Source organism: Pelodiscus sinensis, chromosome 8, assembly GCF_049634645.1.
Source record: "Pelodiscus sinensis isolate JC-2024 chromosome 8, ASM4963464v1, whole genome shotgun sequence".
Classification (NCBI taxonomy): domain Eukaryota; kingdom Metazoa; phylum Chordata; order Testudines; family Trionychidae; genus Pelodiscus; species Pelodiscus sinensis.
In genome coordinates, this window is record NC_134718.1 from 66,800,678 (window position 1) to 66,818,785 (window position 18,108).

General features: G+C 42.3%; 1 protein-coding gene across 3 annotated transcripts in view; it reads right to left on the reverse strand.

The window, feature by feature from the left end:
- Positions 1-18,108, reverse strand: part of SHOC2 (SHOC2 leucine rich repeat scaffold protein) — a 104,123-nt gene that overhangs the window by 34,155 nt on the left and 51,860 nt on the right. For all 3 annotated transcript variants that reach the window (XM_075935478.1, XM_075935479.1, XM_006135001.2), the window contains exon 3: positions 7,583-7,720. In XM_075935478.1, the coding sequence (XP_075791593.1) occupies positions 7,583-7,720 (138 nt within the window). The remainder of the gene's footprint in view (positions 1-7,582; positions 7,721-18,108) is intronic.

Consider the following 18,108-nt stretch of genomic DNA (forward strand, 5'->3'; position numbering starts at 1 on the left):
TCTAGTTTAGAATTAATCTAAGATTTGTCAAAGTTTACTTGCTTGGTGTTTTTTTGAGTTTTTTGAGTAAGAAGCATTTTCTGCTTGGTTAGCTAGTTGAGCCTTTCCTTGCAGTAGCGCTCAGACATCAAACATGCTGGCAATGTGTGGATGTTGCAAGAAATATCAGCACACTGAATCACCAAGTAAATGTCAAAGTAAGGAAAAAAAGGAGGAGGGACTAAGAAAAAGAGAAAAAACTGGAAAGAAAATTCCCCAGCTAAGAAAAAACACAAGAATGAAATAAAACAAGCGCCAGACTTCAGATTCAAAGGCTGTAGGTGATTCACCATGTCTCTGTCTTCATGCTAAATACTCTTTTACTAAATTATTCTAACCACAAAACAAGGTATAACCTAAAATGAAGCCACAACTTGCCGTAATGTACCAAAACCACTATGACTAAGAAATAAAACCAGTGTTGCTGAATTTGCTAAGACTGACTCTTTTTGTACTATGTGCAAAAAATGTAGGTTGATCATTATCAATCAGTGGAGTTTCATCTTCCACTAAACACCACCTCTAGTATTTAGCAGACTGATACTAAACTTTATTTTATATAGTGCCAAATAATGCATACTGAATGACAGATTCATTCTATCAGAAATATTTATGACTTTCTGATAATGGCGGATAGTAATCAGATTTTTTTTCATTTGTGCAAAAACAATCAGACTAAAATAAAAAACAGCATTGGGCGATGTTATCTTTCATTAGTCAGCATCTGACTTAGCAGACTATTGAGCTGCAAAGCACTGATGTTCTGTAGAGAACACCATGCAGGTATGGCTATATATTTAGAGAAAGAACATAAGTAATTTTAAGAGGCTACAAAAATACCTTTAAAAGCCAAAAATATGCCACTGGAAAATTAAACTATCAAAAAAATTTACAGAAAAGCTATTTTTGGCCAGGTGAGGAGTTGATTCTTTGACAGCAACATACTGAAGATTACTATCACTTTTTCAGTAAATAGCATGCCTAGAAGAGTCTCAAGCTACTTGAGCTCCATTGTCAATAATTTTCCATTCTTATTAACTTATAAACTAATTATTTAACATAGGGATACTGATGTGTACACAACTGTTTAACCCATAAGCGGGTTGTTATCGGTTAACGGTGTCAGTTACACTCTGACCCCTGGGGAGGAGGCTTCACTGAGTCAAGGAGCTGGCAGCCCCACCCCCAGGGAGCCTTTGCTGTAGGCTCTGCTTAGCTTTATACTACAAAGCTGGCAGTGTGTGTAACCGTGTAACTGCTGAGATTTTCAGTGGTTACATAGTTACCCTATTCTGTGATTTTTAACATGCCTAATCAAAAAGTTGCCACTTTTTCATGTCCCCTTAAGGCTATCTTCTGTAAGCATGGTCCTCCCATACAGCCTATTCTAACTTTTACACTTTGCTTAGAGAAATGTAATGATTGCCTTTTAACAGATCTCTCAATATAGCAGATTGATATTTTGTACAGAAATTAATACTAATGATATAGAATAGCTATCCTGGCAAGAGAAGCCGTTCACCTATAACACACAGGAATTAGCCCATTTAAGTGGAGACATTTATGTGGCAAGCAACTACTGACCCTTACAAATAGTTTCCATTAGGCTGGTAAGGCAGAAAAACAGTCACCTTAAATATAGCTCCACCCAGCAACTTTTCCAACTCTTTATACTGACAAAAGCAAAAATAAATAAATAAAAATAAAGTAAAAATGTTTAAAAATATGAACTACATGCTTGAGGCTAGAGAAGCGCAAATAAATTAGAAGTACATAATGGAAAAGTTTCTACTAGGGTGATGTGAAATAAGGAACTATAAGACATCCAAGATTATTTTCTGGAATTGATGTGTGTCGGTTATTTCTACATTTTGTATATAAATCTTTGAGACATTTTATATGTCAATTACAAGAGAATTTATCGGTAGAAAGTGCAAAAAGACAGCAACAACATAAAGATTACCTATTAGGCACACATACAGAAAATATGATAAAACCAAACAGCAACTGTTTACTGGCCACTTACATAAGGAACAAAAGTATAGCTACTTGGAAGAAAAACGATTCTACCTGAAACATTCACATATTTTTAAAAAATAAATAAAGACAGAGAGCCTCCTTGCACAAAAAAGTCCACCAAAACAGAAAAAGTATATAAAATAGCTTTGAGAAACTCCACTAACATTGTTAGTAAAGCGATAACCTTACTTACAGAAACAATATTTATGCTTACAGAACATGTTTCATTATCTTAAAGAGTTTTACATAGGCAACTTTTTTTTTCTTTTTTTAAACACAAAGGGGGAAGTTAAGCACTGAACACTTATGTGACTGTCCCAAGGTCACATCAAGTTAGCAGCAGAAACTGTGTATTTCTACTACAAAAGTTCAGGTCTACAGGAACAATGCTAGGAATTCATAGAAACTGGAAGTTAGGGCATATTAAGTGCTCATCTACACAAGACAGTTGGACCAGTTTAAACTTAGGATGTGATTTTAAAGCAATTTAGTTAAATTATTTCAAAAGGCTTCATGTACACAAGAGGTGCAGAACCCAAGTCCCAGGAGCAAGATATAATCCCCAACTTGCCTGGATCCAGCCCCCAGGGCTCCTCTCCCTTCTCCCCTCCCACTCCCCAACAATGGGTAGCTTGTGCTGGCTTTCCAGCCCACACTGCCGCCCGCCCTGCTGATTTTTCTGTGAGCCTGTGGCCCTTGACACAAAAAAAGGTTGCCCACCCCGATGTACATTTATTTTGGCTCATCTTAAATCAATTACAAATCAATGTAAGAAGCTGAAACAAGAGTGTTTTACAGGAATTTGCGCTATTTTTTAAAAACGATTTTAAGTTAAAATAGTGCACCTTTCTCACACAGACAGGGTCTCGTCATCTCAACCATCCTCTGACAATGCAGAATTATTCATACAGTATATTTTCAAGTGCTTTGTCTAGTTTAGCTTCACGTATCCTAGGCAAGGAGTAGTGTACTACCAAATTCATGGTCCATTTTGGTCAATTTCACAATCATAAGATTTTTTTAAAATAATATATTTTATGACTTCAGCTATTTACATCTGAAATTTCACAGTGTTACAATTGTAGGAGTATTGGCTCAAAAAGGAATGCTTGGGAAGTCACAAACTTATTATAAGAAAGGTTGTGGTATTGCTATCTTTACTTCTGCGGTGCTGTTGGCTATGGCACACAGCCTTCAGAGCTGGGCAGCTGGAGAATGGTGGCTGCTGGTTGGAAGCCCATCACAAGAAGCAGTGCAGAAGTATGGATGGCATGGTATAGTACTGCCACCTTTATTTCTGTGCTGCTGCCAGAAGAGCTGGATTCTCAGCAACCACCACTTTCTATCTGCCCAGCTATGAAAGCATTAGCATAGAAGGAAGGATGGCATGGCATGCCATTGCCACTCTTACGTCTGCACTACTGTTGGTGGGGCTCTGCCTTCATAGCTGGGTGCCCAGCCACAGCGCTGCTCTCAAGCCACTCAGCTCTGAAGTCAGTGCGGAAATAAGGGTGACAACACTGTGACCACCCCATTACCCTAAAACCCTGTTACCTTTGTCATCCCCTTTTTAAGTCTGGACCCCCAATGTGAAAAATGCTGATCTATCCCATGAAATCTCTGAAATACAGCATAAAAGCACTGTCAGGAACTTTTCCTGTCTGAGGCCCTGATCCTTCAAAGCATTTAGGCATTTGAATAACTTGTATTTGCTATTTTAAATATTTGAGATAATCTATCATTGCAGGCCCTAAATCATTTTTATTGACCTTCTATACATTTTCTCCAATACCAAATCATTGTTGGCAGCACCTTTTTCTACTCTAACCTTTAATCATTCGGAAGACTTGAGGCTTGATCTTTCCAAAATCCTAATTCCTTCCCTAATGTACATTAACAATTTACAAAAACTGGTTGACTTAAACAAAGACAGCATTTCAGCTGGAAATTGAAGTTAGGACAACTCTGTATTGGTAATGACAATGTCAATTTCGATGAGAGTTAAATTTAGAGCTATGCTTACAAATTGTGTGACCGAAAGCAAATTCCGGTTGGAGAAATGTCTTAACAGTGGGTATTTCATCCACGTAAACTCAATTCAGGTAAAGATCTACGGGTAAAAAGGCCCAATATTTTCATGGTCAATAATTTGCTGCTAAAAAGGTCTAAATGATTCTCCATTCTTCATCCCTTCATCCATTTATTTCCTCATTATCCACATAGAAATAATACTGAAATGTTCTATTAATGGTCCTGGGACTAATCCTGTTCAATTTATTCATAAATTATCTGGAGAAAGGGGTAAGCAGTCAGGTGGTAAAGTTTGCGGATGATACCAAATTGTTTAGGATAGTCAAGACAGAAGCAGACTGTGAGGGACTCCAAAAAGATCTCACCAAACTGAGTGATTAGGCAACAAAATAGCAAATGAAATTTAATGTGGATAAGTATAAAATAATGCACATCGGGAAAAATAACCCCAACTATACATACAGTATATGATGGGGGCTAATTTGGCTATGACAAATCAGGAAAGATCTTGGAGTTATCGTGGATAGTTCTCTGAAAACTTCCACACAGTGTGCAGCGGCGGTCAAAAAGGCAAAAAGAATGTTAGGAATTAATACGAAAGGGATAGAAAATAAGACCCAGAATATCTTACTGCTCCTGTATAAAACTATGGTACGCCCACATCTTGAATACTGTGTACAGATGTGGTCTCCTCACCTCAAAAAAGATATTTTGGCCTTGGAAAGGGTTCAGAAAAGGGCAACTAAAATGATTAGGGGTTTGGAATGGGACCCATATGAGGAGAGGTTAAAATGACTGCGACTTTTCAGTTTAGAAAAGAGGAGACTGAGGGAGGATATGATAGAGGTATATAAAATCATGAGTGATGTGGAGAGGGTGAATAAAGAAAAGTTATTTATTAGTTCCCATAATAGAAGAACTAGAGGATACCAAATGAAATTAATGGGTAGCAGGTTTAAAACTAATAAAAGAAAGTTCTTCTTCACACAGCATGTAGTCAACCTCTGGAACTTCTTGCCAGAGTAGGCTGTAAAGGCTAGGACTATAACAGAGTTTAAAGAGAAGCTAGATAATTTCATGGAGGTTAGGTCCATAAAAGGCTATTAGCCAAGGGATAAAAATGGTGTCCCTGGCCTCTGTTTGTCAGAGGCTGGAGAAGGATGGCAGGAGACAAATCGCTTGATCCTTGTCTTCGGTCCACCCTCTCTGGGGCACCTGGTGCTGGCCACTGTCGGCAGACAGGCTACTGGACTAGATGGACCTTTGGTCTGACCCAGTGCGGCCATTCTTATTTTCTTATGTAATATTAGAAGTTGTTTAAGTGGCACAGCTTTTATTTGTCCCCTCAAGAAGGCTGAAAGTTTACGACCATGATGGGCTTTGTTTTTAAAATAAACAATTTGTTTTATTTCATCATCTGTAAAACTGAAATGTAATCTAAGAAGAAAATTCTTTAGATTTGTATGAAAATTTGAAGCCAACTAGGGAAAAAACACGTTATTTTAATATTCTTACTTCTCATTTCCAACACCAACAAACTATTCTATTTTCTAAAAAACAAAGAATAAATTAGTACTTGAATGGGCTAACTGGTTAACTGATTAAAGGGAAAGGGATCTGTGTGGTGCCGCCCTCGTCTGTTTCTGGACTGTTATGCCATCTTCCATTCTGCTGCAGACAGGGGCTGCACCGGCTGGACTGCTCCAGACCACACCGATTAACTGGTTAAACCTTCACATCCCTACCTTAAATTAGGGATGTTAATGGGTATTCGTCTATGCAATTAACTGATAAGCCTGGGCTTATCGGTTCATCTTGCTGGTGACATGAATAAGGTTGCCAGATGGTTTAACCAAAAATACTGAACCCCCCCCCCCCCCAAAAAAAAACACCAAGGAAAAAATTCTGTTCGGGGGGGGGGGGGGGGAAGAGGGGAAGACCAACATTGTTGAGAAAAAAAGGACCCCAAGAGTTAAATAAATAAAATTAAATAAAAAAAAAAACCAGCATGTCCCCTTTAAGTGCATGTAGTCAGAATAGGGATAGGAAGCGGTTGAGTACTAAGACCCAGGGAAGGCATTGCCTCCCCTTGCTTCAGGTCTTTAGGGTTTTTGCCAGCGGCCATCTTGTTTTCTTCATTGAGCCCTCTTCCCCCAGGTAAGCAAAGGGTCCAGAGGCGGGGGGCTGGGGGTGTCAGGGGCCTGGGCCTAGTTGCCGAGTGTGTTGTAGGATTGCCAGGTGTCTGGCATTTTCGCCTGCTGGCCAGGAAAAAGTCAGAAAAATACCGGACATTTTCGGTGTCCAGTATTTTCTGAATTTTTTTTTACCGGACAAGTGGTGAAAATACCGGACTGTCTGGGTCAATACCGGTCACCTGCCAACCCTAGACATGAACCCCTCTTGCTGCCTCTGTATCAGAGGCAGCAGTGTGGGGGGGGATGGACGGGCAGGAGCTAGTACATGATGGGAACTGGCTTTTAAGCCAGCTCCCTGCATGTACAGGCTCCTGTGGAGCCGCCTCCCTTCCCTCCCCCCAATTCCCACAGAGGCAGCAGTGTAGAGGGGCAGGCGGGAGCGGTATTTGGAGGAGCAAGCTTAAAAGATGGCTTGGCAAGAGCACCAAGCTGTTGTGGAGCTGCCTGCTCTCTTGCCCCCACACTGATGTCTCTGATAGAGCCAGCTCCCTTTCAAGCCAGCTCCCTGCAAATGCCGGCTCCTACAAAGACGCTGCTACTTCTCTTCGTGTAAACATGTAACTGCTAAAAATTTCAGTAGTTACACGTATACACAAATACACAATTATTAACATCACTGCCTTAAACTACTACTTTTTAACACTTATATAGCACAATTCATCTGCAAATAGCTTTATTAACCAACTACTCACTACTTCCTTTCACTATGTAACAAAAAGCAAACAGTGTTCCTATTTTATAAATGAAAACCTAAAGTAGAGAATAAGTGACTTGCCCCAGATCACAGAAAATGGTGGCATCAGAGCCAGGTTTAGAACATATAATTTTCTTGTTCTCAGCCTCCTGTTTGAACGACACTTCTCAGGGAACTCTCCACTTAATATGCTATCGCAAAACAGCTACAGTACAGACACTACTTACATCAACAGGAGAGCCTTGAGAGTAGGTAGCTAGGTCTTTTGTTGACCTAATAATATCAAAAGGAGACTTAGGTGGTCTAAACTCCATCAATCATATATCACTCTCGAGTGATATAGCTGGGTTGACATAATTTTCAAGGGTAGACTATCTTTTAAAGTAATTAGGGTTAACAGTGTCTGGGTTTGAGAAAGTTTACATTTTTAAAGTATCCATTCCTTTGAGTTCTTGTCAGTGAAAATGCCTATAGAAAAATTCCTCTCTCTTCTATAGGAAAAATTTCAGGACATTTTTCATTTTTAGATTTTCTATTCTTATTTTTCAGTGACTTGAATATTTAGAAAACAGTAATTTCTCTCCCCAACTCCACCTTAACATACCTATAGTTTCTGGCAGGTCTAAGAGCTCATTGTGCTGCAAGTCAAGGTTGGTTATCTGTGTGCAATTTCCAATCTCCTTTGGAAGATGTTCAAGCTGATTGTGCGCTACATCCAGAGTTATGAGGTTACACAACTCACCTGTGAATACACCAAAAAACATGGTTACTTTTAATGTCTGGTTTTACCAAATAAAACTAACATGGAACTAAAAATACACAGTCAGAAACACACAGTGATGGTTTTAAAACAAAGTATGTATATCCTTAAGATTATGGCTACAAAATATTTCTGACATCAAGATTACAATCTAGTATAGTCAGATTCAAAACAACATCAGCATCCTTTAAAAGCATAAAATATAGCTTCCAGATACCTGAATGAGTCTCAGTTTATTAAAAGACCATGCCAGCGATCCCTGTTTTTGATATGGTGCTATAAGCTCAGGAGTGACACATGAGGAGTATAAGAACTTGATTATTCTTCTTAGTCAACCTTTTCAGCTTAATCGAAACTAGAAACACTATAGAGGTAAGCAGTTTGTACTGAATTTTGAAAAATTCAGGTCTAATTCCAATTAAATCATCACTGCACTAAATTACATAAGAGAAACAACCACCTACAATTACTTTCAGGCTGAAAAGAACAAACAGCTTGTGAAACATGAAAACAGAAACAACCATTTTGCTGACAAGCTGGAAAACCAGGAAAACTATTGCTAATTGAGACTTATAAAAGGCAGTGTGTGAAGTTAAACAGGAAACCTATTTCCACATCATAATATTTTTAAATAACTCAATCATAGCTTAAAATAAGGAAACTTGAACTACAATCTTATTTCTTAAATCTTAAATTGAAAGGCCTGGGTTCTCTTCTGATTGATACTAGCTTTATACCGGCAAAACTTTATGCCTGATTTACCCTGATACGTGGGTGCTAAGAATCAGGCACAAAACTCTGCAAAGTAAAGTTTCACTGACTTCAACCGAAGCAACAAAAGACCCAAAATACTTAAAAACTATTTTAAAATAGTTTTTATTTCAGTGAAGCTAAAATGAACACTGCTGATAATTGTTTCAGTTTCTATTTACTGCGTAAGTAATATTTGGACCAGAAGTGAATCAATATTGCAGAAAGAATGCTTATTTTAGGAATGCACCCTCCAGTACTATTTTATTCACCTCCATTCCTCTAGGACCTTCTCGCAGACCTTAAGGACTAGCTTGGGGTAATATCTGATGTCATGAATTACGCTACACAGACTTGTGGGTCGTGGACTACATTTATCAGGATGAATGGTAAATTTAATTACATATCCTAAATCAGGAGTGGGCAATAATTTTTGATCGGGGCCACCCCTGATTTTGGAAAGTAGTCGAGGGCTGCACTCGTCCATGATATTAATGGAGGAGATGCACGGTCTGGAATGGAGGTTGGGTGCAGAAAGGAGCTTGGGGTAAGGGACTGGGGTGCAGGAGGGAGACTGGAGTCTGGGAGGGAGTTGAGATAAAGCAGGCAGTTGTGACTTAGGGTAAGAGATTGGAGTGCAGGGGTTTGGGATGTGACCTAGGATAGGAGGGGAGTGTGATCTGGGGCAGGAGATTGGGTGCCAGACCTGGGAGGGGGTATGGGTGTAAGAGGAGGACAGAGGGTTTGGGTATGTTGAGTGGGGGGGAGGAGGCAGGAAAGGGCTGGAGTACCAAAAGCAGGCTATGGCCAAGAGACTTACTTGTCAGCTGCCAAACTAGCCTGCTTGCCTGCAGAGCTTAAAATGTTTCCCAGCCAGCCAGCCTGCCTGCTTGCCTGGCCATGTGCTTCACAAATAACTGATCCCAAGAAAGGGGGCATGATTCTTCTTAGCTGCCTGTTATTCTAACAAGTAGCTTACATTGGCTGGTTTCTGCCAGAAACCAGCCAATGGGAATGTGCAGGGGGCGAGTCGGCTCCTAAAACTTCCCCCTTCCCCTTCAATTTCAATACAGAAACGGAGCCCTGCAGCTGCTTTTCTGCATGGCAAGGCCCTGTGTGGGGCTCCCCGCTGCCTCTGTGGGCCGGATTCGGCCCACGGGCCGTATTTTGCCCAGGCCTGTGATAAATACTTTAAAATGTGGTTTACTTAACCTCTTCATACAGTATGGTACATTTGTGAGGCAATACACCTAATAGTTTACCAAAACGCTAGCAATGTTAAACATGTTACCTACTCAGAGTTTTATTCTTCTGATTTTCTCAGCTTGTATCACTCGTATGCTCTGTACAGTTGGGACGTGAAAGGTTAACTGGTAAGCATACATCACCCTTAATGGATGATGCTTACTGGTTCCGGTTGACCGTTGGGGGCTAGAGAAGCTCCCTGCCGAGCTGCTCCAGCTCCATGGCAGTCCCACTGTGGATGGGGCTGCTCTGGTTGTCCACCCTGCATGCAAATGCTGCTGTGGTGGAGTAGCCTCTGTCCACGGGTAGCTGGGGCCCTCCATAAGCAGGGACTGCTCCAGACCAGCTTTGGCATTCCCTCTTTAATCAGTTACATTTAGCCAGTTAACCAATTAAATGGGATTTTACATCCCTACTGCTGAGATCTACACAACTCAGAAGGACATAGTGCAACCAGTACTGTGTCACCAAAATCCCACACTATCTTAACTGGACCTCCCCAAGCTTTCACAGATCCACTTGTTATGCCGTTTCACAGTCATGCTTAAAAGACAAAGACTGGGATTCCACAGGGATCCATTTTGGTACCAGTTCTGTTCAATATCTTCATCAATGATTTAGATAATGGCATAAAGAGCACACTTATAAAGTTTGTGGATGATACCAAGCTGGGAGAGGTTGCAAGCGCTTTTGAGGATAGGATTATAATTCAAAATGTATCTGGACAAATTGGAGAAAATGGTCTTAGGCAAACAGAATGAAAATCAATAAGGATAAATATAAACTCCTCCACTTAGGAAGGAACAATCAGTTGCACATACACAAAATGGGAAATGACTACCTAGGAAGGATTACTGTGGAAAAGGATCTAGAGATGATCGCGGACCATGCCTGCCCATCCCCTACCTCACTCACCCCCACCATTACTCACTTTCATCTGGCAGTGGCAGGGATTTGGGAAGCTGGAGGTGGTGAGGGTTGCAGGCTCTGAGAGGGAATTTGGGTGCAGGAGGATGCTCCATACTGGGGAAGAGTTTTGGAGTGCAGGAACAAGAAGTGAAAGCTCTGGGAGGGAGTTTACCCAAATCTGGAGCCCTCTGGTGCACCCAATCTCTCTCCTCAAGCTCACACCCCTCACTCCTTCCTGTACTTCAACACTCTGGGAGAGAGTCTGGGTGGGGCAGAGTGTTGGGTGCAGGACAGGGCAAAGACTGTGACCTCTGGGAGGGAGTCTGGGGACTGACACAAGGAGTAGGGATGCAGACCGCAGCCAGGAAGCACTTACTACAGGCGGCTCCCAGTCAGCAGTGCAGCAGGGCTCAGGCAAGCTGCCTCTGCCTGGCTCCATGCTGCTCCTGGAAATGCTAGCTGGCTGAGTTCAGGCACCCTTTGTGTGCAGCCCCAGGAAGGGAAAGGGAAAAGGGTGTCTTCACATGCTGCACTGCCGGTTCCCATCCAATGGAAGCTGCTTTCACAATGCAGGAGTCAGAAGCACAGAGCTACCTCTCCCATTCCCCTCCAGGGGCTGCAGAGATGTGCTTTTGTTCAGTCAGCCAGCATTTCCAGGAGCAGCCAGAGACAGCCTACCAGAGGATCATGACCCACTGGCATCTAAAATCTACCAGTTGATTGCGATCGACAGTTTGGTAACCGCTGGTCTAGATTAATGATGTTAAATTGCAGTTATCTGGCTAATCATGTAGTCGATACAATTTGTATTGACAACCCAACTAGTAAGGAACACTCTTCAGAGCTTCAGCATGCCACTCTACGTGCCACCCATGCTGCGACTCTGCATTTTAAATTTAAAATGCAGAGGCATAGCATCCCGGACCAGTGCAAGCTGGGACTCCTCAGTCCCGGCTCGTGCTGAGTCCAGCAGGTCCTGTTTGCAGCAGACAGAAGCTGCTGCCGGAGCAGCCTCTCTTCGTGGTGGCCAGGGCTGGTCGCGGGCAGGGACTGCTCCAGTAGCAGTCCCTGCCCACGGCCATCCCTGTCCGCTGTAAACGGGGGAGGGGAGAGAAGAGAGGCAGAGTGGCACTGCAGAGATGGTGCTGGGGGAAACCAGCTTTTAAGCCAGCTCTCCCAAGCACCCAGCTCCTGTTCCCCTCCCCCCCAACCTACTGCCTCTAACCAGGAGCAGCAGGGTGGAGGAAGTGAGTAGTCAATGCTCCAGTCAACTACTTGCTAACATCCCTAGTCTAGATAGTGCTTGGTTCTGCGATGAATGCAGAGGACTAGTCTTGAGGACAAGGTTCCTTCCAGCTTTGTTAATCTGATTATTCTATGAAAATACTCTCATATCATAGAATCACAGGACTGGAAGGGACCTCAAGAGGTCATCAAGTCCAGCCCCCCGCCCTCAAGGCAGGACCAAGATCCGTCTATACCATCCCTGACAGATGTCTATCTAACCTGTTCTTAAATATCTCCGGAGAGGGAGATTCTACCACCTCCCTTGGCAATTTATTCCAATATTTGACCACCCTGACAGTTAGGAATTTGTTCCTAATGTCCAATCTAAACCTCCCTTGCTGCACTTTAAGCCCATTACTCCTTGTCCTGTCCTCAGAAACCAAGAGTAACAAATTTTCTCCTTCCTCCTTGTGACACCCTTTTAGATATTTGAAAACCGTTATGTCCCCCCTTAATCTTCTTTTTTCCAAACTAAACAAGCCCAGTTCATGAAGCCTGGCTTCATAGGTCATGTTCTCTAGACCTTTAATCATTCTTGTCGCTCTTCTCTGCACCCTTTCCAATTTCTCCACATCTTTCTTGAAATGTGGCGCCCAGAACTGGACACAGTACTCCAGCTGAGGCCTAACTAGTGCAGAGTAGAGCGGCAGAATGACTTCACGAGTTTTGCTTACAACACACCTGTTGATACAACCTAGAATCATATTTGCTTTTTTTGCAACAGCGTCACACTGTTGACTCATATTCAACTTGTGGTCCACTATGACCCCTAGATGCCTTTCCGCCATGCTCCTTCCTAGACAGTCGCTTCCCATCTTGTATGTATGGAACTGATTGTTCCTTCCTAAGTGGAGCACTTTGCATTTCTCTTTATTAAACTTCATCCTGTTTACCTCTGACCATTTCTCTAACTTGCTAAGGTCATTTTGAATTATGTCCCTATCCTCCAAAGAAGTTGCAACCCCACCCAGTTTGGTATCATCTGCAAACTTAATAAGCGTACTCTCTATCCCAATATCTACATCATTGATGAAGATATTGAACAGTACGGGTCCCAAAACAGACCCTTGCGGAACTCCACTTGTTATCCCTTTCCAGCAGGATTTAGCACCGTTAACAACAACTCTCTGACTACGGTTATCCAGCCAATTATGCACCCACCTTATAGTGGCCCGATCTAAGTTATGTTTGCCTATTTTAACAATAAGAATATCATGCGAGACCATATCAAATGCCTTACTAAAGTCTAGGTATATGACATCCACCGCTTCTCCCTTATCCACAAGGCTCGTTATCTTATCAAAGAAAGCTATCAGATTAGTTTGGCATGACTTGTTTTTCACAAACCCATGCTGGCCATTCCCTATCACTTTATTACCTTCCAAGTGTTTGCATAGGATTTCCTTAATTACCTGCTCCATTATCTTCCCTAGGACAGAGGTTAAACTGACCGGTCTGTAGTTTCCTGGGTTGTTCTTATTCCCCTTTTTATAGATGGGCACAATATTTGCCCTTTTCCAGTCTTCTGGTATCTCCCCTGTCTGCCATGATTTTTCAAAGATCATAGCTAAAGGCTCAGATACCTCCTCTATCAGCTCCTTGAGTATTCTGGGATGCATTTCATCAGGACCTGGTGACTTGCTGACATCTAACTTTCCTAAGTGATTTTTAACTTGTTCTTTGTGTATCCTATCTTCTAAACTTACCCTCTCTCTGCTTGTATTCACTACGTTAAGCACACCTCCAGACTTTTCGGTGAAGACCGAAACAAAGAAGTCATTGAGCATCTCCGCCATTTCCAAGTTTCCTGTTACTGCTTCTCCCTCCTCACTGAGCAGTGGGCCTACCCTGTCCTTGGTCTTCCTCTTGCTTTTAATGTATTTATAAAAGGTCTTCTTGTTTCCCTTTATGCCTGTAGCTAGTCTGATCTCATTTTGTGCCTTTGCCTTTCTAATCTTGCCCCTGCATTCCCGTGTTGCTTGCCTATATTCATCCTTTGTTATTTGTCCTAGTTTCCATTTTTTATATGACTCCTTTTTTATTTTGAGATCATGCAAGATCTCCTTGTTAAGCCAAGCTGGTCTTTTGCCATATTTTCTATCTTTCCTACACAGCGGAATTGTTTGCTTTTGGGCCCTTAACAACATCCCTTTGAAATACTTCCAACTCTCCTCAGTTGTTTTTCCCTTCAGTCTTGCTTCCCATGGGACCTTAACTACAAGTTCTCTAAGCTTATTAAAATCTGCCTTCCTGAAATCCATTACCTCAATTGTGCTGGTCTCCCTTCTACCTTTCCTTAAGATCATGAACTCTATTATTTCATGATCACTGTCCCCAATACTGTCTTCCACTTTCAAGTTCTCAAGTGAGAAAGTATTGCTTAGGCTGATCCTACATCACTGGATCTGCACTCCACTATGCATGTATTACAAACAATGAGCACTGCAATGGAAACAATCAAGAGAGGAGGGAACTCAACAATCAGCAGGGTCAACAGGCTTGCTTGGACCCTGGGCAAGGCAGGGTGAGAGGCTCTGCAACCCCGGAAGGGGCGAGGCTGGGGCTAGTTCCCACAGGCAGCCTCAGTCCTGCCTGAGAATGGCTAGGGATGTTAATAGTTGACTGAATAGTCGATTAACCTCATGAATTCTTATTGCTTGGTCGACTAATCTATAGTCCCTGGGGGTGGGGCTGGCAGCTAGTGAGCTCCAGACCCACTCCTCGGGAGCCCCCTGCCACTCCGTGTTGCTGCCTCTCTATCAGAGGCAGCAGCATGTGGTGCCAGGAGGGAGATGGTCCGTGAGGGGAGCTAGTTTAAAAACGAGCTCCCCTCGTGGACTGGCTGCCTGCTACTCCACGCTGCTGCCTCTGATACAGAGGCAGCAGCATGGGGTAGCAGCAGTCCCTGCCCGGGGCTGGAGGGTCTGTGTTCCCAGACCCAGTGCAAGCCAAAACTGAGCAAGGCTGCCACCCCACCTGGCTCCTAATACACTTTAAATGCAGAACCACAGCAAGGGTAAGTCCCAGACCCGACACAAGCTGGGACTGAGCCCGGCTGCTGGCCAGCCTCCTAAAAAATGTACTGGGGGGGAAGGGAAATACGTGTAGTCTATAGCATTAACCTATAACCTTTTGCTTATCGGTTAATCAAGTATACTATTACATCCCTAATTATGATTTAAAGGGCCCAGAGCTCCAGCTGCCACCACTGCCATGGTATCAGCAGTGGCTGGGAGCCCCAGGCCCTTCTGAATCATGGAGCCTCATGGTAGTTGCCTGTTCTGCCCTTCCACCTTGTCAGCCAAAAATGCATGAACAATGATCAACAACCCCACAATACACAGAAGAGAATGAAATAGCAAAGAGAGAGGATGGACAACAATAATGTCTTCCAGTGCCCCAACATTTTGGGAGTCTGTACCTCCACTGTCCTATTGGGACGTACAGTTCCCCCTGTAATAACAGAATATTAAGGGGAGAAAGGGACACTAACTTGTTTTTATACTATACTGTATGTGTGATTAAAGATAATCTGGGAATCTTGGCAACGTTTTACAGCCCTAATTTTCAATTTAGCAACAGCAAAGTCCAATAGGTTTAGAACAAGATTACTGTTCTCTCTCACCAAAAGTTGAAAGTTATAGCTAATTACTAAGTCAAGTTCATGCTGTGGCATAATTCCCATTTCATCCTTTCTAATTCTTACTGTCCATGTCCAGTTGTGGGAGGGAAAGATCCAGTGTATCTGCTGAAGTTGGAGGAGAATTTTGATGTGAAGAGCAGCATTCTCTTCACTCCGTTCCTTGCGCCTGCTGAGAAATTCAGCAATAGAGATACATGCGTGCAATAATACATGCAAACTGTTTTGTTTTGACATGGCTGCTTTGGATGCTAGGAATATCTGGATTTTGAGTCTTAGGAGAAAATTAAGTATTAGTGCCTATCTAGCATTCTGAATTCAGATAGTTATAATTTTTGTGTGTGGGGGATTAAAGAAAAGTTTTTATTTTAGACAAACTGTTGGTACAAAGAGAAATTCTTTATTTCAATTAAGTAGATTGAATCTTAAAACTTAGTGAAGGTTGCTGTCCTACAGAAATCAGATTTTAGCACTGGAAATGAGTGACAGCATGAAGCTGTTTAATAACTTGAGGAAAAGAATTTCAAGAAACACAGTACAGCAAACATAGCAGAATGACCACTATTTGGCCTTCAGTTCCACATACCATATAGAGCATACGGTGAAAAGCTATCAGACCATACGATGGTCCAAAATAAAATGCAACATCATTTTATAATCTTTTTTTTTGGGGGGGGGGGGGGGGAAGAGAGGAAGAGTTTGCAGACACCTGAATTTTTAAAAATCTTTGTTTCAGTCGTATTCTTGTATGTCAACGTAGACTGTCAACTCAGGAGAGTGCGAGCCCGATTAAGCATCAAAGCTAATTTTTCCTTCTTGCTCACTTCATTGCAAAGAGAAAAATTCTCCTATTGCAGATGCTTTCCTTATGGATATGAAATAAAAAACCATGAAAGTGATTCTGGCAGCTAATATAATCAAAGATGTTGGCAGAGTTCTACTGTCCAAGATCAATCCACTGAGTGGACTGAATAAATATCTATCTACTGAATAAACAGTGAACACAAAGATGCTACAAAAGATATCAACTGAATAAGTTGGTATATTTCATTAGACTTTAAATTTTATAAGTCTATTTGAATCATTTGCTTTGTGGACACAGATGCTCCCTCAATAGCTGTTCTCTTGAATGGAGGGCCAGAATGAACAAATGGAGTCAACCACTCTTATGATAAATACAAACATTTCTTTGGCCCAAAAACGTTGCCATCCTCACAGAGTAGTTCTGATAAGAAAAATAATGGGATGCGTCTCACTGGTAAAAAAAACATCATCATCACATTGCATTGTTCACAAAAAAATTCTCCTAGCCTAAACAAGGCCCAGAGAAATATATAAGATGATAAACTTCAAGATGTAACTGAATTCTTGGATCTTTGCCTCGTCAGAGATAATTGTGAGTAGAGCATTAAATCATGAAGAAGATGGTTCTCTTACAAAGAAAGATTCCTGTATGAACTAAGGGAAGAAAGGTTGGTGAGATAAGAACTTGATATTTAGAGTAGACAAATTAACTTTTATTGGCTCTCTCAGAACTCTGGTGTGCTAAACTAGATTACTTTGTTGAAATGTTTGGTTTCTGAACCAAACACAAGTATGCAAGTTACAGACACATTTCAGGTATGATGATTAGAGAATGAAGTTAGCCATGTGGAGAAAATAGCATCGACTATTTGATTAGCCAATTAAACATCCCTATCCTGGACCCTTCGCCTCAGTCTCCTGCCTCGTACCGGCTCCGGAGCAATCAGCGCTGCAGCTCTGCATTTTAAATGGAGTAAGAGCCGCTGGGCTCTTATTCCATTTAAAATGCAGAGACACAGCAATCAGCATGAGCCAGGACTGTTCAGAGCCAGAAACACCCGCAGTGGAGACTGAAGTAGTCTCCGCTCTCGCCATTTCCCCACTGTGCCTCTGCCTCCCCTGCCCTTCAGCTCCACCTCCTCTCCCCTTTCCCCCACTGTGTGTCTCTGATAGAGGCAGCAAGGGGGAAAGAGGGGGAAGCGATTAGTCTAGTTGACTATCCAAGAAGTATTTGCTTGTCAGATAGTCAACTAATCGCTTACATCCCTATCCCAGACCCCACACATCTCCTCCATTAATATGAAAGAGTGCAGCCCTGACCCCTTTCCAAATTCTTGGAATATCCCCCCCCATCAAAAATTATTGCCCACCCCTGATCTAGTGGCTAAAGTAAAATACAAACAACTTACTAGTGTATAGAGTGACCTGCTAGACAAGTTTTAGCTGGTCTCCTAGAAAGGGTGTCTCAAAAACAAGGGCAGGATTAGTAAAATAACTGAGCAAGTGTCATTATTTTGAGGGAGAGGGGGAATCACTTGGCTGACAGAAAAAAAGCTGGCGGCGGGGGGGGGGGGGGAGAGTGCTGAGAGGCCCGGGCTCCTCCCAGCCCCAGCAGCCCCAGAGATGGGGGGGTTGGTCAGTGCTGTGAGCAGGGGGCACAGCCCCCTAGTAATGGGTAACCCCTAGTAAGATTAATTTTCAACTCCCTAACAGTCACAATTCTCCAGTATCTTCT